Below are 20170 nucleotides of genomic sequence, written 5' to 3' on the forward strand. Positions count from 1 at the left end.
GCTCCCTGCAGTGTGGTGGCTATGGGAGGTGCCCCAGTCAGGCCGGACCCAAAGCTGGGAACTCAGGCCAAAGCCACTGCCAAAAGGCAATGACTGAGTCCTAAGCTTTGGGCGGTGAACTCTGGGGTCTTTAGGATATATAATTGCTACCTAGAGACACCCATGAATAAGGCCAATGTTAGTGTAGGTGAGAGATGAAGTGTGGGTGACTCCCAGTAACAGGGTCACAAAACTTTTGGGCAAGTGTGGGGACCTAGACCTGATGGTTTGGAGGGAGTGTCCATAAGATCTATTTGGGCCAGACTGATTCACCAGCCCAATTAGGAATCCTGAGATGGGCTATTAACATAGAGCATCACTAACTGCCACACACCAGTCCACACCAAAGCTATGGATGGGGGCCTGTCTGGCAAGGCTAGGTATCAGTACCTGACTGGGTGGTGGAATAGTGGACTGGTCACATTCGTCAGGGTCAAGACACTAACCAGCACGCAAGAGAACTAGGTCTGGGGGTAGATTCTGTGGGGGAAGTGTAGGCACAATCCTGTGGAAATAAAAGTCTCGCTGGTTAGCTCGCGAGCTGGGGTGGTGATGGGCTAAGTTAGGTGTGACCATGGCACCTGCCATCACTTACGGGTAAAGGAACCGATAGCAGTCTGGGCAGGTCAAGCCAACAGCACCCAAAGGTGTATCCTAAAATAGGATGTGGGGTGGGCTGAGCTGCAACTGAGAGGGGACAGACTGGGCAGGCCTAGCAAACATCAACTCACAAGAAAGAACAGAAATCAGGATGGAACACATGTCATGCCGAACTAGGCTCTTACACCAACTGGTCTGTGTGAGCCAGGGATACTAGGCCACAACATCGAAGGCAAAGGCTGAGACAGGTGAGGGGCTAAGCCAACTGGGTTAGAGCAATCACTGGCACGCACGTAATTTAGGGCTGAGAATAGACTCAGTTGGATAGCAGTGAGAGTACACCCTTGCTGGGTTCGAGTTGCCATGGGAGAGTGCAAGGGCCGGAGTGGGGGCTGTGTTCTAGTCTGGATATGGCTACAATCTCCCTTGGCACAAGTGTGGACTAGGGCTGCGCGCACCAAGCTGGGCTAGATGCCAACACCATCTGGTGCTCTGGAGAACCTGGGTAGATGTAGGATGGACTAGGCTGGGTCTCTGCCCCTACTGAGCCATGTGTGAGCAGAATCTGGGTATGGACAAGTCTTGGCTGGGCTGAAACATCTAACAGTAAGAACTGGAACGGATTGAAGGCCAGCAAGGAGAGCTGGCCCATGGAACCACCAGTACGCCCAAAATCTAGCATAGGGAGAGGTTCTCATGAAGGAGCTTGGGAAACTCCTCTGTCGGGACACAGCCCCTACAGGTGAACGCAAGAACCACAATAGGAAGCAACCCAGAAAAGGCCAGAGAAGGATACCCACCTGCATAAATATTAGCCCATTCAAATCACCTGCTGGTGAATCCGAGCACCAGAATAGAGTGTGGGTTGGGCCCGATTCAGTCACAACACAAAGCAGTGCACGTTAAGGAATGCCAAGGTAGGGTGAACCGTACCAGATGTGGTCACTGCGCCCAAACAGCACAGGTGAGAACCAGGTGGGGAGGGGGCAAAGCAGTTAAAGTCCTCGCCTTAAACCCGCCCGGGATCCCATATGGGTGCTGATTCTAATCCCAGCAGCCTTGCTTCCCATCTAGCTTCCTACTTGTGTCCTTGGGATCCTGCACCCATGTGGGAGACCTGGAAGAAGCTCGTGGCTTCAGATTTGCTCAGCTCCAGCCGTTGTGGCCACTAGGGAAGTGAACCATCAAATGAAAGATCTTCCTCTCTGTCCCTTCTCCTCTCTGTATATTCGCCTTTCCAATAAAAATAAAATAAATCTTTATATAAAGATTTAAGACCTTGGATCCCTGCCGCTCAAGTGGCATTTCAGAGAGAAGTCCAGGTTCCTGCCTGAGGCCTTGCCCAGCCCTGAGTGTTGTGACCATTTTGTAAATAAAACAGAACATGAAAAAACTCTCTCTACCCTCTCTGTCTTTCCCCTCTCTTCTGTGTCACTCTGCCTTTCAAGTAAATCTTTAAAATAAACTAATAAATAAAAGCAAAGAATAAAATAAAAATTCCATATTTTGACATCCAGAAGCATTGAGTCAGCAGTTCAAATGCAGGAAGAAAGGACCTTCCCAAAATCCTTTGCATTTATGCTAACATGCAATTACTTAGATGTGAGTGGCTGTTTCTAACATAGATTTTTGCCCCTGAAACACAATAATGCAAAGAATCCCTAACTTGTGCCAGATATTGAGACACAAGGGGTTAAGCCCTAGCATGAGAAACCCATGTGGCCCAGCTGAGAGATTGAGTCCAGGCTACTCCACTACCAACTAATGCACCTGGGAAGCAACAGCTGACTCAAGAAGCTAAGTTCTTGCTCCATACTGGGAAACTCAAACGGATTTCGTGGCTCCTGGCTTTGGCTGGACCTGTTCTAGCCATTTGGGGAGTGGAACAGTCAATAGAAAACCTCTCTGTGTGCATCAATCTGACTTTCAAATACATTTTTTAAAAAGATTTACCTATTTTTTTATTAGAAAGTCAGATTTACAGAGAGGAGAGTCAGGGTCCTGCACGGTAGCAGTCGAGGATGGCCCGAAACGTTGGAACCCTGCACCTGTTTGGGAGACCCAGAAGAGGCTCCTGGCTTCAGACCGGCACAGCTCCAGCCGTTGTGGTCACTTGGGGAGTGAATCATAACATGGAGGATGATCCATATGCAAGCACAAGCAAGACAAGGACTTTAGCCATTAGGCTAACTAGCCAGGCCCTCAAATAAATTCTTTAAAAAATTTTTTAAATAATAATAATTCCAGTTCTACAACTCCACACACATATAGTCTGTTTTCCCACCCATTTACTTTGCATATGATAAGGATCAAAGTTGAGCTGAGCACTGAACACACAGAGCAACGTGTGATTAAGGGCCTGAGAGCAGGAAGCTCATGGCGTGGTGAAGCAACCATCAGCTGTTCTAAGTCAAGCTTCATTTTGTCTGTTACAAGTACAAGCAGCGACATAGTCATAAGGACAAGCCAAAGAGAAATCTATTCCAGGGATGCAGGGGCACTGAGCAGCCACAGGAGGGCTGGCCTGGCAGACAGGCAGGCGTAAGGGCAGTTGAGCAAGAAGCAGCCACAGGCGGCACTGTTAGCACCCACACAGTGCACCACTGCTGCAATTCAGTCCTTTGTCTTTTTTTTTTTTCCAGGGGAAAGTGCAGACGCAGTCTCCCACTACCACAAATTACGCAGTTGACTTTCACACATTTGGAGAAATCGCTAGAGTCAGCATATCTAGAGTGCAATGGATGCACTTCACCCTGGGAAAACCACCTTGGTGATCATGGTATCTCCTTTGCCAGGTAAGTATAGTTCTTTGTCTATGAGACTTTGGTTTGGGAGGTGAAGTCTTGGACCACAGCCATTATTCGTTGGCCAATCTTAGGTCACATGGGATGACTCCTTACTGCCAGGGAAAAGAAAGAGAAACGATCTGCCCCTAAGGGTATATATTCCAAGGACAGAAAGAGTTGGGGGGTAAGGGTGTGAATAGAGATAGTTGAAGGAAACTGATACTGACAGGTCAAAAACAATTTAATACAGTTAAGAATAAACTACTTAGGAAGTTAAGCTCTTTCTGATTAAAAAACTTAGAGGCTGGCATCATGGCACAGTGGGCTGGGCCACTGCTTGCAATACTGCCATTCCATATAGGTGCAAATGCAAGTCCTAGATATTTCACTTCTGATCCAACTCCATGCTAATATGTCTAGGGATGACAACAGCGGACAGCCCAAGTACCCAAGTCCCTTCCACTTCTGTGGGACATCTGAAAAGACTTCTAGGCTCTTGGTTACAGTCTGGCCCAGCATTAGAAATATTTAAATATTTAAAATAGTTGTTAACAATTAAAAAGAACTTCAGATGAGACAAGGTACACATGAGTATCTTGTCTCATCCTGTATCCAACAAAACTTGTTAGACTCTTTGTGCAATCCCAAGGCATTAACGCTGAGTCTGACAAGGAAAAGGAGGGAACCAAAACAAGACAAGTTCTCACCAACTACAGGTACCCCAAGCTTGAGCAGCTCAGTCCCCAAAGCAGGAACTGCAGGGAGATCTCTACAGCCACAAGTATGAGAACTCAGGAAACCGGAAGCCACAGTCAGAGTAAGAGGTCAAAGAATCAAACCCGCAAAGCACCAGGGGCCCAAGGAAGGTAGGCGGAGGCTCTGCCTTGGCCACAGGTGCTCCAGCCTGGGCTTGATAGAAAGTTCTGAGTTTCCAGCCCTTATCTGCAATATTACAAGATTATAAGTAGAAAGAGACACTTCTACTTTTTGTCCTAACCACTAAAAAGCCTGATAATTCCAGCCATACCACACTAAGAACAAGATCTATATCTTGCTTCCCTTTGTCCCCTGAGAGTCCCAAGACCTAGCACTGGTTCCTATCACAAAAGCAGTTTTATTTATTTTTTCACTTGCAGATTCATTGAATAAAATATAGGTACCGGCAAATTAATAACATTGTGAAAGGAACACACAAACCAAATAGCTATGCCCTAGACAACTGTTGCCTGAGAAAGACTACCATTTCATATATACACCAAACAGAATTTAGGATACATGTTTAATGATGGGAGGAACAAAAGCAGATTCGATAAGCATTTCTTGTAGATTGACACTTCAGGCAGCTCAGTGCTAGACAAAGAGGAAAGGGTTTTACCCACAGGCGATGAAGGGAATGGAAGTTATTAGGATCAAACAGCTTCCACGTGTTCTACTTCCCCAATTATTATATAATTTAATTTTTATTTCTTTGAAATGCAGAGACCAGGGGATGGCACATGGCGTACTAGGCTAAGCCTCTGCCTGCAGCATCGTCATCCGATATAGGCACCAGGTTCAGATCCTGGCTGCTCCACTTCCGATCCTGTGGACAGGATGATATAAGATCTCTCTCTGTCCTTCTCTCTCTGCCTTTCAAATACAATAAATACATGAAAAAAGTCTTTTAAAAAAAATACAGAGACCAATAGAAAGAGCCTTCATCCACTAGTTCTGTCAAAACCCCAGAGACTCAGAACTTGGTCCAAGTATCCCATGTGGGTAGCAGGAATCCAGGGATTGAAGCCATCACCAGGGCTTCACAGGGCGCACATCAGGAGGAAGCTAGAATTCTAAGTAAAATCAGAACTTGGATCCAAGCTGCCAGTGTCCCAAGCACCACTCCCGGATGCACCCTTGTGATTTTTTTTAAAAATATTTATTTATTTGCATTGAAAAGACAGATTTACACAGAGACAGAAAGCTCTCTAGTCCACTGGTTCATTGCACAAGACCACAAAAGCCAGAATTGAGCTAATCTGAAACTAGAAGCCAGGAACTTCATCCAGGCATCCCATGTGGGTACAGGGTCCCAAGGCTTTGGGCCATCCTCGACTGCTCTCCCAAGAAGAAGCAGGGAGCTGGATGGGAAGTAGAGTAGCTGGGGTACAATCTGGTCCTGGCACACTGAAGTATTTAGAAACTAAGCCATCCCAATAGGCCCATACATAAATCTTTTTATTAAAAATTTTTAATTACCTTGTCCAGAGGGAAATAAAACATATAAAGTACAAGCCATTAATAAAACATAATAAATTAATTAAAACATTAAAATTTGGGCCCAGTACAGTAGCCTAGCAGCTAAAGTCCTTGCCTTGCATGTGCCAGTTTGATCCCATTTGCTCCACTTCCCATCCAGCTCCCAGCTTGTGGCCTGGGAAAGCAGTTGAGGATGGCCCAAAGCCTAGGGACCCTGCATCCACATGGGAGACTTGGAGGAGGTTCCTGGCTCCTGGCTTTAGATAGGTTCAACTCCAGCCATTCCAGTCATTTGGGGAGTGAACCAGCAGATGGAAGATTTCTCTGTATTTCTCTCTTTCTAATAAAAATAAATAAGTCAGTAAATAAAAATAAAAATAAAAATACTCAGTTTAATCTTCAAAAAAAGTAGAGAAGTAGGTTAGGCATAAGAGTACCTAGGATTCCCTGTGATGACCTTTTTCTCTAATTCCTGATCCTTTCCTTGCTTGTGCTATTTACAGCCTGGAATCTGGACTCCAGATTGGACTTGGATACTTGTACAGGTCAAAGGAACTGTGGGTTGGGCTGTGGAGGATTAAGTGAAAGAAGTGAGATTTTAAAAGTGCAGGGCAGCAGAAAGGAGGGGGGGTACTCTTGGATCTTAGTGGGCAAAGGAAAAAGGGATCCTGACGGGTCTTCCCAGCTGTCCATTTCTATCTCTGTTGGCCCTTTTTGACTTCAAATGCACATGATTACTGAGATGTAATCAATCAGGCTTTTGTTCCTAGCCATACAATTCTCTAAACCCATACAATCCTACTTTTTCAATCACTTGACTTTTTTTCAATGCACAAGGATTTTATTGAGGCATTGTTTGTAGGAATCTGAAAAACCCTATGAATGATCATTAGTAGAGGTTTATTTATTAAAATGTTGTTTATAAACATTGCGAACAAAGTGAATGGCCCCTCTTTGTTGCCCTGCTTCCCCTCCATGCTGTCACATTTCAGGACTGTTTCTAAGATCATCCTGTTGCATGTATATTGTGGATAGGATACCAGCGTCTATATTTTTATAAATTTTTGCATTTTATTTTTTAAAGATGTGGACATTTTTTGAGATTTATTTGTTTGTATTGGAAAGGCAGATTTAAGAGAGAAGAAGACACAGAAAGAAAGATCTTCATCCGCTGGTTCACTCCCCAAATGGCTGCAATGGCTGGGGCTGAGCTGATCTGAAGCCAGAGCCAAAGGCTTCTTCCAGCTCTCCCATGTGGGTACAGGATTCCAAGGTCATCCTCAACTGCTTTACCAGGCCACAAGCAGAGAGCTGAATGGGAAAGAGAGCAGCTGGGACAGGAACCAGGGCCCATATCCGATCCTAGATGATACAAGGCAAGAATTTAGCCACTAGGCTTTTTCTTGGTTTCCCATGTAAATGCAGGGTACCAGGGCTTGAGCCATTCTCTGTCACTTTCCCAGGCCATAAGCAGACAGCTGGATCAGAAGTTGAGAAGCCGGGCCTGGCAACGTAGCCTAGCAGCTAAAGTACTCGCCTTGAACATGCCAGAATCCCATATGGGCGCCGGTTCTAATCCCGGCTGCTCCACTTCCCATCCAGCTCCCTGCTTGTGACCTGGGAAAGCAGTCGAGGAAGGCCCAGATCTTTGGGACCCTGCACCTGCATGGGATACCCGGAAGAAGTTCCTGGTTCCAGGCTTCGGATCGGTGCAGCACTGGCAGTTGCGGTCACTTGGGCAGTGAACCATCAGACAGAAGATCTTCCTCTCTGTCTCTCCTCCTCTCTGTATATCTGCCTTTCCAATTAAAAAAAATAATAAATCTTTAAAAAAAAAAAAAGAAGTTGAGAAGCCAGGAGGTGTACCAACACCCATATTGCAGGGAGAAGATTGACTTGTTGAGTCACTGTGCCGGCCCCCACAATCTTGAATATGAAAGGCTGAGTCAATTTTTGTTTTGTTTAACTTCATATCCCTGGTGCATGTATTGCTAGAAATAAGTGATGGCAGTTTTTCTTTTAATTTTCAAGATTTATTTATTTGGAAAATATATTTTCAATCTATTGCTTCACTTCCAAGAAGACCTCAATAACTGAGGCTAGGCCATACTAAAGCCAGGGACCTGAAACTCAATCTGGTTCTCAACACAGGTGGCAGGGTCCCTCGCGTTCAAGGAGAGGATTTTAGCTGCTAGGCCATGCCGCCGGGCCCTAACCGACCTTCTAAATGTGAGATTCCTTGTTCAGAACTTTTCAGGGCCTGGTGCAGTAGCCAAGCGACTAAAGTCCTTGCCGTGCACATGCCAGGATCCCATATGGGCACCGGTTCTAATCCCAGTGGCCCTGCTTCCCATCCAGCTCCATGTTTGTGGCTTGGGAAAGCAGTCGAGGACAACCCAAAGCTTTGGGACCCTGCACCCATGTGGGAGACCTGGAAGAATCTCCTGGCTCCTGGCTTCGGATCTGCTCAGCTCCAGCTGTTGTAGCTGCTTGGGGAGTAAACCATCAGGCTGAAGATCTTCCTCTCTGTCTATCCTCCTCTATTTTGCAATAAAAATTAATTAATTAATTAAAGAACTTTTCAGTAGCCTACCAATAACTGGCTTTCTGAGATGAAGGACACAGCTGTTGATCTGCTGCATTTGTAGATAACGCGGTCTAAATATACTTAGTGTAGGCAATGTCAAGCTGCGAAGGTGAGGGAGATACACAGAATTCCTGAACATTCAATTATCAGCTCCTGAGTAGGTAAAAGCCAGCTGGTGATCACTGCATAGCTGATGATCTTAAGGGATCAACACAGATCATCCCTTCTCTCTTTCATATGCAATCTCCCAGGATTCGACTTAGTCTCCAACTAACCAATTAACTTTTTAAAAATTGTAATTTGGACTTTTGAAAAATACTATTATTGGGGCCTGAGTAAGCAGTCGAATGGACGATCTTCCTCTCTTCTCTCTCCTCCTCTCTGTATATCTGCCTTTCCAATAAAAATAAGATAAATCTTTAAAAAATGATATGCATTTTCTATGCAGGAAATTAGAGGGAATTGGGAACATCTGGGGTTGAAATGAGAAAATAAGATAAGAGAAATTTTAAGATTTTCTGGGTTCTTGAAATGGAAGTATTACTGTCTCCACTGCTTTTGCAAAACCCTCCCCAGTAAATTCTATTGCATCCCATTATAGCAGAATCCCCAGTGGGCAGTTGGTCCAAAATCTGCCACTAGAGGAAAATACAATGATGCGAACATTTTAAGAAATGTTTGCCAAAGTTTTTTTTTTTTTTTGGCCAAATTTGTATATCTGTTACCAACAATCATTCCCAACAGATTAGGTAGGTATCCTGCTGATTGATCATACAATGTCAGAGAACTGCACAGATGCATTTCAAACATTGAAAAGCATAGCAAAAGTGATAGAAAATGTCAACATGGCGAGGAGAAAATATACATAGCAAATAAATAACCAAAGGAATAACATCATCATTATCATAACAAAAACAACAGAAATCCACTATGTTTTGGTGCAGTAGGTCACGGCGTACAAAGCCAGCATCTCGTATTGAAAGCATTGAAATCCTAGAACCGTTTCGTACAATCCAGCTCCAATGCAGCTGGGACAGCAGCAGAGCAAGGTCTGGAGCCCCGCCTCTAATGTGGCAGAACCAGATGAGGTTCTGGATTCCGACTTTATTGTGACCTGAGCCCCAGCTGTCACGGCCATTTGGAACATGAACAAGGTGATGTTCTCTGTCTCTTCCACTCTGTCACTCTGCTTTTCCTTTTCTCTTTTTTAAAGATTTATTTTATTTTTTTTATTGGAAAGGCAGATATACAGAGAGGAGGAGAGACAGAGAGAAAAATCTCTGTCTGATGGTTCACTGCTCAAGTGGCCGCCACAGCTGGAGCTGAGCCAATCTGAAGCCAGGAGCCAGGAGCTCATCTTGGTCTCTTATGTGGTGCAGGTTCCCAAAGCTTTGGGCTGTCTTCCACTGCTTTCCCAGGTCACAAGCAGGGAGCTGGGTGGGAAGCGGGGCTGCTGGGATTAGAACCAGTGCCCATATGGATTCTGGTGCATTCAACACAAGGAATTTAGCCACTAGGCTACTGCACCAGGCCCTGTCACTCTGCTTTTCAAGTTAATAAAATGTATTTACTATTTATAGTATATAAATTATAAATTAAACATTAAAGAGTTATTTATTTTTATTGGAAAAGCAGATTTACAGAGTGAAGAAGAGATAGTAAGAGCCTCCATCCACTTTTTCATTCCTCGAGTGGCTGCAATGGCCTGAGCTGGGCAGACAGAGTAAGGGAAATTCTGTAAAGGAGATGGACTTAGTTAGATACTACTTAGTTTCAAAAAATGAAATCTCTTGTGCATAGTTGAGTGCAAGCAAATATCCACATTTAATGAACGCGTGCTTCATGTCCAGTGCTGAGATAATTGTTTCACATATATTTTCCTATGTAGAAGGGCATTGTGACCCTAGAAGGTCAGTCAGCACAGGATTACAATTGACAGGATAATATTTGTATGAAAACAACTGAGTGGATACCATTATAACTAAATGGATATCATTTGTATGAGAACAGCTGAGTGGACAGCATGTGAATGAGAACACTTGGTGGCATATACAACAAGTAAGAGTTCCAAACAAAAGTGTAGAAATAGTTGATGGATTTTGTTGATAAGCTGAATATCTCCTCCCTTATCCTATATGACCCTTGGTGTATAAAGTCTGATGCCACTAATAAACTTGACCATCAGTCAGAATCCACATGTGCTATTATCGGCTCCGTGCACCAAGTACCAAGTCCATGGCTATAGCACAGCGACAGTCCTACTTAATACTCTCTCCATTATTTTACTTATACCACAGAGCCTCTGGGGGGTAGGGAGACTGAAATGTAATAGAGTGGTTAAGTAAATTGCATAGAATACACATGTAGGAAAAGAGATTACATCCTATGTTTTTGCCTGTTGTATACCTATCCTGATCCATTAGAGTTGACAGGTTAATTGTTCAATTGGCTAATCCTTTCCCTGCAAGAACTAGAATCCCATGTGGGTACTACTGGTTCATGTCCCAGCTGCACCACTCCTTTTTTTTTTATGATTTACTTATTTTTATTGGAAAGGCAGACAGAGAGGAAGAGCTTCCATTTGATAATTTACTCCCCAAGCAACTGCAACAGCTGAAGCTGAGCCAATCCGAAGCCAGGAGCCAGGAAATTCTTCTGGGTCTTCCATGCGGGTGCAGGGTCCCAAGGCTTTGGTCCATCCTTGACTGCTTTCCCAGGCCACAAACAAGGAGCTGGATGGGAAGAAGGGATGCCAGGATTAGAACTGGCATGCATATGGGATCCCAGCATGCTCAAGGTAAGGACTTTAGCTGTTAGGCTCTCTAGGCTATCACGTCGTTCCCTAGCTACTCTATTTCTGATCCATCTGTCTGCTTATGACCTGGGAAAGCAGTAGAGAGTGGTTCAAGTCCTTGGGATCCTGCACTAACGTGGAAGACCCAGAATTGTCTCCTGGCTCCCAGCTTGGGATTGTCTCAGCTACAGTTATTGAGGTCATTTGGGGAAAGACTTTGCTACAACACTGTAAAAGATCTTTCTCTGTCTCTCCTCTCTGAAAATCTTCCTTTCCAATGAATATAAATATATCTTAAAAGAAGAAGAATTGATAAGTTAAGCATGTTGGGTCATGGAGAATTTCAGTATATAGTAATTGTTGAACAAGAGTGTATACAAATGTGAAAATAAAAACTCATGGGCCTAAAGAAAGAGATTAGGCATTAACTGGGCATTTTTAAAAAGCTTTGCTTTTATTAGAAAGGCATATCAGATTTACGAGAGACAGAAGGTAAGATCTTCCATCTACTGGTTCCTTCTCCAAATGGCCAGAATGGCTGAAGCTGAGCTGATCCTAAGCCAGGAACCTGGAGTTTCTTCCCATTGGAATGTCAGGCCCCAAAGCTTTGGGCCATCCTCTACTGCCTTCCTAGGCTGCAAGCAAGGAGCTGGATGGGAAGTGAAGCAGCCAGCACATGAACTAGCGCTCACATGGGATCTTGCAAAAGTGAGGATTTAGTAAAAAATCCTTTAGCAAAAGTGAGGATTTTGTAAATTGAGGATTTAGCCATTGAGCCATCATGCCAGGTCCTATCTGGAGAATTTGAACTGCAGGGTATAGAAAAGACACACACATAAGTAGTATTTGAATTGGAGTTCGAAGGCTAAATATCAGAATGTTTCACATCAGTAACTACCATGAGAAGCAATAGAAACCACTAAAGAGAGTCTAACATAATGATGCTCAATTAGGTAACTGGTAAAGGAAAAACCCAAAGAATCTCAGAGATAATAATTGCAGGAGCCGCTGACTCCCCTAGAGCTTGAGGGTGTCAGAGGGAAGAGGATGAAGTGGTCAAAATAAAAACTTAAAGGAAGGGTATGCAGAACTCAAATTTCCACCTCACAGGAGGAAGTTTTGCTTGGTAGTTGCTGGACTGGGTTGGGGCCTAGCCTGGTGCGTACTAGAACCCAGATGCATGGTGTGGCAAATAGGACTGGTTTGTACTGGGACTGGAAGTGGCAAATAGGACTGGTTTGTACTGGGACTGGAATAGGGCAAACTGGATTCAGTGCTCTAATTGGGGGGAAATACCACTGCTCGAGGGAAGTTTTTCTGTAAGGCTATTCATAGGAACAGGAAGCAGGAAGGAGGCTGGCACCCTTCCCCTGCTGGTTTTGCAGCATCTTTAGTGGTCTCCAATGAAGAGTCTAATAGAGAGCCAGCAGACAAGGGAGAGAGGTTGCCTACAGAGTCTCAGGCTCAGAATCATTAGGCAGAAGTGAGGACTTGGAGCTGAGGTAACATCTGTCTCCAGGTGGCCATAGCAGCCAGAGCTGAGCTGATCTCATATGAAGACAGGGGGAAGGAGCTTCTTCCAGGTCATGTATGTGGGCCCCTATCCAAGGACTTGGGCCATCCTCTGCGGCTTTACCAGTTCATTAGCAGGGAGCTGGATGGAAAGTAGAACAGCTGGGATTGGGAAGTGGTTCCCCATGCTTATAGGCAGAGGAGTATTAGCTTGTTAAGCCACAACACCAACCTCCTTAAGTGATACACTAATAAATACACAATAAAGTTGAGAAAATTTGGGGTAATTCTTGGGAGGCCAGTGTTCCATACTGGAGTACCTAGGTTCCCATCTCTGCTCTGCTTGGCATATCAGCTTTCTGTTGAAGTGACCCTGGGAGGCTGCAGGCGATGACACAGGCACTGGAATCCTGCCCAGGTGGGGACCTGACCTGAGCGGCACACTCCTAGCTTTCATCCTGCTCAGCCCTGGATATTGCAGACATTTAAGTTAGAGACACAGGAGCTCACTTTGTCTCTTGTTCTTTGATTTTTAAACAAAACAGAAATGGATATAAAATTGAGAAAAATAGCTTATATGAAAGACGCGACGATTTAAAGACAATATAATCTGTCCAACTGAATTTTTGAAATATTTATCTTATTTATTGGAAAGGCCTGCTAACAAAGAGGGAGACAGAGATTTTCCATGTGCTGGTTACTTCCCCAAATGGCTGTAATTGCCAGAGCTGGGCCAATCCAATTCTTCCAGGTCTCCCATGTGGGTGCGGGGTCCCAAGGCTTTGTGCCATCTTCCACTGCTTTCCCAGGCCACAAGGCATAGGAGTTGCAAGAAAAAAAGATTGGGCCCAGCGCGGTGGTGCAGTGGTTAAGGTCCTCGCCTTGCACGCCCAGGATCCCATATGGGTGCTGGTTCTAATCCCGGCAGCCCCGCTTCCTTCCAGCTCCCTGCCTGTGGCCTGGGAAAGCAGTCAAGGACGGCCCAAAGCTTTGGGACCCTGCACCCGTGTGGGAGACCCGGAAGAGGCTCCTGGCTTCGGATCGGCATAGTATCGGCCCGTTGTACTCACTTAGGTTGTGAATCATCGGACAGAAGATCTTCCTCTCTGTCTCTCCTCTCTGTATATCTGCCTTTCCAATAAAAAAATAATAAAAATAAATCTTTAAAAAAAAAAAGAAAAAAGAAAAAAAGATTGACCATTAGTAACTACAGCATGGCTATGAACCTTACAATGAAACTTTTCTTAGCCATGTGGAAAATTAGCCTGAGAGGCAAAAATGCCTCCTATATTTTTGTTGTGGTTGTGAATTTCTGTATTTTAAAAGCAAAGTGAGAGAAACAGAGCTCTGTTCCATTTGCTGGTTCCCTTTCTAAATGCTGGCAGCAAGGAAATAGCAGTTCAGTTGAGTTCTGCCCTCTGGGTGACAGGGGCCCACATAGTTGCCATCATCTGCTGCTTTTCCAATTGCATTAGCAGGCATCTGGATTTGAAACCCAGCAGCTAGGGATCTGAACCAATGCCCTGAATGTAGGATACTGACCTCCAAGTCCAGGCTTAATTCACAGCATCCCAATTTTAGCCCTGAGGCAAAGCTTCCTAAGGTATTACATTTTCTCTAAGGAATCTTGTCTAGTTAATTCCTGGCCAGGCATGTTACTAATATTGTGCTACTTATTGTTCACTTGTATTCGTTTATTGAGCATCCACTTAGCTAGTTTCTCCCTGCTAAGATTTGGAAAGCCAGTGATCATTGCTGACCTGGTTATTCTCAAGAAGCTTAATCCAGCTACTAACAACATCACTCACTCCCTCCTGTCTATGGGAGGAAATGAAAAGATCTTCTCTGCACTGCTAATTTTCCAGTCCAAGGTCACATACTGTTGTAGCAGCTTCATGAACCAAGGTCTTATTCAGTCTTTTTTTTTTTTTGTCTTTATTAAGAGACTTCTGTAAGACTTCAAATTTTTTTTTTTTAGGTATTATCTTTTTTTTCCCCATATTTTTTAAAAATCTGGAAGCAAAAGCCCTTAGTGACACCTATGCTCCCCCCCACCCCCAGTATTATCCAAATAAGGGTGACTTTTCAAACTGTCATGCCTCTGGGAAACTGCAGGGGCTAGGAGCCAATCCCGGGGGGAAGAGGGACATTTCTGAATAGTAATAGCAATCCCGACACAAGATCAAACTAAACTACGCGGCCCAGGGGCTGGTAGGCGAAGGTAAACTGAATTTGATGTTCCCCTCTCCCCGCCCAGTTCTGGTTTTTCCTGCACCATTTCCGAGGGTGTTTTTTAAGCCGACCTCCGGGTTCCACCTCTACCCGTGATTCCAAATGTTGGGGGAAAAAAACCCCTCCATTTTTATCGTATCCCGCTAGGATGGTGTCTCCCCGCCTGCTCTTACAGGCTATTCCCTCCATCCTCATCTTCGGAGGATAACGTCAATACCATGGATTTATCCTACCGCCCTGTGGCCCAGGCTGCCTGATGGCGACCTTGACAGCCATCGAGGCGGGAGGTGGCGGCGGGGGAAAGGGGGTGTGAGCTATGCGGGAACAAACCTTCCAAGCGCTCTGAGGAGGCGCCACGAGAACGCGCCGAGCGCTCGAGGCCAGTCAGCTCCGAGTCTCCGCAAAGATTGACAGATTCTGCGCCAACGGTCTTTGCGCTAGAGACTTGCGCTGTATCGCGAGACTTCTGGCCCCGAGCCGGAGCGTTGGGGGAAGAGTCCGGCAGCCCTCCGAATGGGGGATGGGAACATCTGTGGCGCAATCCTTGCGCGAGATTAGGCCCTAGTCGGTGGGCCTCCTCCCCCTCCAACAGACTGAGATCTCGCGATATTTCGGCCTCTCCGGGCTAGAACTCAGGGCTGTTTCTCGCGAGAGCCCTTGCTTCAGGCCCTGTGAAGCCCCGTGTGTTTGTGTGTGAGTGTGTATGTGTTGGTGAATGTGAGTACAGGGAAGCAGTAGCAGCCGCCATTTCAGGGAGCTTGTCGACGCTGCCGCAGGGGTGGATCCTGAGCTGCCGAGGCCGCCGTCCTGCTCTCCCGCGCGGGCTCCTCTAATCCCATTGTTTCTTCTAGATTCGCTCGGGCCTAGCCGCCCTCGGAGCCCGATATTCGGGCTGGGCGGCACCGCGGCCTGGGCCTAGGGGCTTAACTGTAGCGGCAGCGGCGGCGGCGGCGGCGGCAGCAGCATCGGAAGCAGCATTAGCAGCCGTAGCTCCTTCTCGATTACGAGCAGCACAGGCGCCCGAGAACCCGCACAGGTACGCAGGGGTGGCGGACTCGATTGTGGTGGCGAGAGCTTTTTGGAGGTTAGGTTGCCTTAGGGACGAGGGGTTGGGGGGGGGGGCATCTCTCGAACGAATATTGGGAAGGCGGCCGGGGGTTGGGGTTGGCGGGATGGAGGCTGTTACGGTTTTTGAGAAGTCGACACGCGGCCGCACCCTTTGGCTTTCGGCAAGAGTCGGGCTTGTTGGTGTGGTAACGACCCTTGAAAGGTGTCGGGCAGATGGCGACCGGTTGCCTTCGGGGCCTTGGCTGACGCCGACTTCCCAACATGGCGCCAGGCGAACGCTGCCTTGGCACACGGCACCCCTCCCGGCAGAGGGAGTTTCCCTTTGCCCCTAAAATGGCAGCGCGGGGTTTGCGCGGAAAGGGCGCTCTCCCTGGTGGCTCTCAGGTTCTGGATTTTTTCTTTTTCTTTTTTCTTTAAATTTTTTCGTTTGTTGTTTTGTGTTGAGATCAAATCTTAGAGAGTTTGTATGTTTCGTGTTTGGTCCCAGGCGTTTTCGGATTAGCACGATCTAAGCCTGCAGAAAGTGTGTTGTTCGGCTCTGGAAGGTTTTTTGAAGTTTCGCAGCGTATCGATTAAAAAAGAAAATTAGAATCTCCAGGAAAGGGTCCTCACAGAATTGTCTTGTCCTTTCCCAGCTGTTTAGAGAAAATGGCAGACGATATTGATATTGAAGCCATGCTTGAGGCTCCTTACAAGAAGGTGAGAAAAAACATGTTGGTGAGGTTTTTCTATTTTCTTAATTTAGCATTATTCACGAAACTACTGCTGAAATGTAAACTAACCTCCCCGGAGTCCTCTTGATTTATCTTATCAGAGATGCATTACGTGTAACTTACAAAAGTAAATATATGCTATTGATGTAATAATATTGTGCAGTAGTTTCACTTCAGCGTGATGAATAAATGCCCATCTATCTCTCTTTGTAGACTTGCCTAACGATATCTCACCTCTACTCCCATGAATTCACCTTTGATTCCAGTGTGAACTGTCAATCATAAGGTAGTAATTGAGTGACTTATCGCTGTACCGTGGTCCCCTAGGTAAAATGACTCAACTAAGAATTACCAGCTCCAGTTTGGTATAGCAAAAAGGTGAATGTAGTGGTTTGGGAAACAGCAGGGGTCCAAGAATAAAAAAAAGCATAACCAGTCTGTGACAAGTAAATCTCCAATAATCAGTCTCATGAGAAGAAGTGGGTGAGATTTTTAAAACTCAAGTACCAGACTGGTGACAGTAAATTTTTAAGCAGGCAGGTGGCGATCTGCTGCTCAGTTAATAATTACTAAATTCTTGGATCCCTGAATAGAAAAAAATCTAAAACAAGAGACAGTATCACAGCTTAGAGTCACTTGATGACTGTTTTACTGTTCTCCATATTGTTTTATTTTCATTTAGGCCCTACCATAGTATTTCACACTAAAAACTACAAAGGAATTGTTTTGGCTAATAAGATCTTTGACCCATTTCAGTATCAGAGTAAAAGTAAACTGTCTTTCATTCTTTTCACCAGTTGGTGGTGAATCTAGCAGCATGCATGCATTATCACTTGTATCACAAACTGTAAAGCCTTGTAAAATTAGCAGTTATACTCCTATAGCTGATGTGATCGAACTTGAAACATTGCACTAAACCTTTTTAAAATAATGCATTTATTTTTTGAGCGTATAGCACGACCATGTGGTACCAATTTGGATGAATTCTTGTTAGCTTTAAATAACTTAGTTTTGTAATGCTTGTACTCTTGAAGCGCTACTTTCTGTTTGAGTGTTAAGATTCTTGTGCCTTAGTGTAACATGGATGTAATTCCATGTAAACAGGTATGGAAGTAGAAAATGTTTAGGCTGGACTGGTGGATTATTAATTGACTTTCTTGGGTTCTTGGGAGTCAACATTACTAAAGCAGTGTGAATCCCTGTTTGCTTCAGGGCGAGATGTGTGACAGAGGTGGCATCAAGCTCTTACAGTCCCAACCCTCCAACGGAAATGGGCGAAGATCTCAGGAATGGCATCGGTCACAGGAAATCGATAGTGGCTGGCTGCTAGCATGGCCACATGGGGCTTAGGCAGAAATAGAGCCATGGTACTGACGAAAGGGAACATAGAACAAGGAATAAGACTCAAGAAAGGACTTCCTTCGTGTTTTATAGATTTCATTTAACCACTGCAACATTGTAAATCTGGATAACTTATAAACTAAATAAGAAAATAAAATTTGATATGCTAATGTGGAGATGTTCCTTTTTCTATCTTGATGGCTTAATTGTAAGCAACAAAGTGGTTAAACATACCCATCTAAATTTTTTTATAGCTTTCCATATTAAACTATAAGCAAATAATTAGTTTTAAAATTGTTTTGTATTTTCTTATTCCTGTTCCCTTTACCCTTTGACAACTTGAAATGTTACCACTTCGTCCTCATGATGTTCTTCTATCAACCCTGCTTAGGATGAGAATAAGTTGAGCAGTGCAAACGGCCATGAAGAACGTAGCAAAAAGTAAGTTGCAAGAAGGGACTTGGGAGAGGGGTGAACTTAATGTGGCTGAATTCTTGCATTGTGACTCTGTGGCTAAGACCAAACTGAGTTTCTCTTCTGAAGTTTTTCTTGACTCGTAAATTAATGATTTTCCTTATGGAATAAGAAGCTCTGAGGATATAAAACTGGACTTTAGTGCCTGGATTTCAAGAATCCTCTAGACACATTTCTCTCAAAGGTCATCGTAATAATCTGGTTAGGATTTCTTGTGTTAGACTTTTTTGTTTTAAATTTATACTTTTGCTTAATATTGTCAGGTAAAACTATATACATATCTGTTACAAAGAAAAGATAACCTAGACAGAAATAATCAGAAATCGTGTGAATTACTTATGACACTTGCTGCTGAAAGGCATTTCTTTTATAGTAAGGTGATAGCAAACTTAACCTACTTAATGTAGTTTTTGCTTTATACCTTTTAAAGTCTAGTGTAGACTTTATAGAATGTAGGTTTTTAAATTATGAACATTTAGACAATTTGAGAGTTTCTGATGAGTAACTCACGTAGGAGCTCTAATATAAATTACTATATGAATGCAGTTTGTAGTTTGAAACCAATTTCTTTTTAAGATTGGATCCTAACAAATCTTGAAGTTTCAACTCTAAGGTCAGTGAATCTTCACACCATGTGGTCATGTTTTAAACATTAAATCGTTTTGCTGTGTTTATGATGTTCTGTCACATTCATGACCTCATAATAATCAAGAAGTGATAAAATAGTCATTTATTTGAGTCTCTGTGGTTCTTTTCCTTCTAAAAACTCAATGTCTTATAGTAAGTATCTCAGTCATGCTCAAAACAAATATTAAGTTGGTTATAGCTTCAATAGCCGATTAAAATCTCAAGTAGGTGAGAAAAATGGTCAGATTGGATTATTCAGGGCTTATGAAACCAGTGTTCTGTTGTATTGCCCTAAAATAATGCAGTAATAAATTTAAAATAATAATGACCTAGTTTTTTTCTACTATGGGTGGGAGATTGTATTTTTAGCAGAGATGTGGGGGTTAGGTTGGATTTAGTCATGTATTGTGATTTGAGACAACTAGTCATTGCAGATTTATGATAATCTGACTTTTGAACTTTTAGCAAGGTTTTTCTAACATTTTCTGTATTAGAAAAATGTAATCCCAACAAAACCCAGCAAGAGGAATGTTACCTACTTTGATGGACTTAATATCAATGATGTCCAATATCAATGATAGGCCTAGTAGATGAATAGTTAGAATGAGACGAAATATTTTTGGGTGCAGAATTTGATTACACCATTTGATGTCATCACTCGCCAATAATACCATCTCCAGATTGTACTCATTTTTATTATGTGTTCATGTGCATTATGGGTCCCCAGTTTTTACAGGGAAATGGAACAGCAGGCTGAGAAGTGTTCAGTGGCTATTGTCTAATGCAAAGTATTAGGGACTAAAGAATGGACAGTTTATGTTAGTCATGCAATTGATTGTTCAAGGAAGACACTTTCTAGACCATGTAATGTTCTTTGAAAATGTACACACTTTGAAAATGTTTCATTTATAGCTGACTAAATGATTCCCTAATTAGTCAGGAAATTATCACTCATTTTTTGTAACAAAAAAAATTTCAGGGATACATAAAATATAAGATATAGAAACATGCCATTTTGCATTTTTCACCATTAAACTCCATTGTCTTTAAAGCTATTGAATGTTATACAGTTTGTACGGTAGCTAAAAAGCACCTTTTTAAGAAATATTTGACTTAACTGTATATATGGTTTCTTAAAAAAACGAATGTTGATTCTCAACAT

At 43.8% G+C, this 20170-nt stretch overlaps 1 protein-coding gene and 1 non-coding gene across 15 annotated transcripts in view; one reads left to right on the top strand and one right to left on the bottom strand.

Moving 5' to 3' along the window:
• Nucleotides 1-3278: 3278 nt before the first annotated feature.
• Nucleotides 3279-3442, bottom strand: LOC121157511. The gene has a single exon (XR_005884040.1). It is a non-coding gene; the product is annotated as a U1 spliceosomal RNA (small nuclear RNA).
• Nucleotides 3443-15459: 12017 nt separating this feature from the next.
• Nucleotides 15460-20170, top strand: part of RBM39 (RNA binding motif protein 39) — a 33855-nt gene continuing 29144 nt past the window's right edge. For 7 of the 14 annotated variants that reach the window (XM_040981543.1, XM_040981544.1, XM_040981548.1 and 4 more), the window contains exons 1-3: nt 15460-15821; nt 16489-16552; nt 18299-18348. In XM_040981543.1, coding sequence (XP_040837477.1) covers nt 16502-16552; nt 18299-18348 — 101 coding nt within the window. In that variant the 5' untranslated portion in view covers nt 15460-15821; nt 16489-16501. Of the gene's footprint in view, nt 15822-16477; nt 16553-16577; nt 18349-20170 lie in introns of those variants that run through there. The other 7 variants (XM_040981554.1, XM_040981557.1, XM_040981555.1 and 4 more) reach the window with 6 other exon arrangements.

The sequence above is a fragment of the Ochotona curzoniae genome, unplaced genomic scaffold (genome assembly GCF_017591425.1).
Source record: "Ochotona curzoniae isolate NIBS_2020 unplaced genomic scaffold, NIBS_Ocur_1.0 contig_3520, whole genome shotgun sequence".
Taxonomy (NCBI): domain Eukaryota; kingdom Metazoa; phylum Chordata; class Mammalia; order Lagomorpha; family Ochotonidae; genus Ochotona; species Ochotona curzoniae.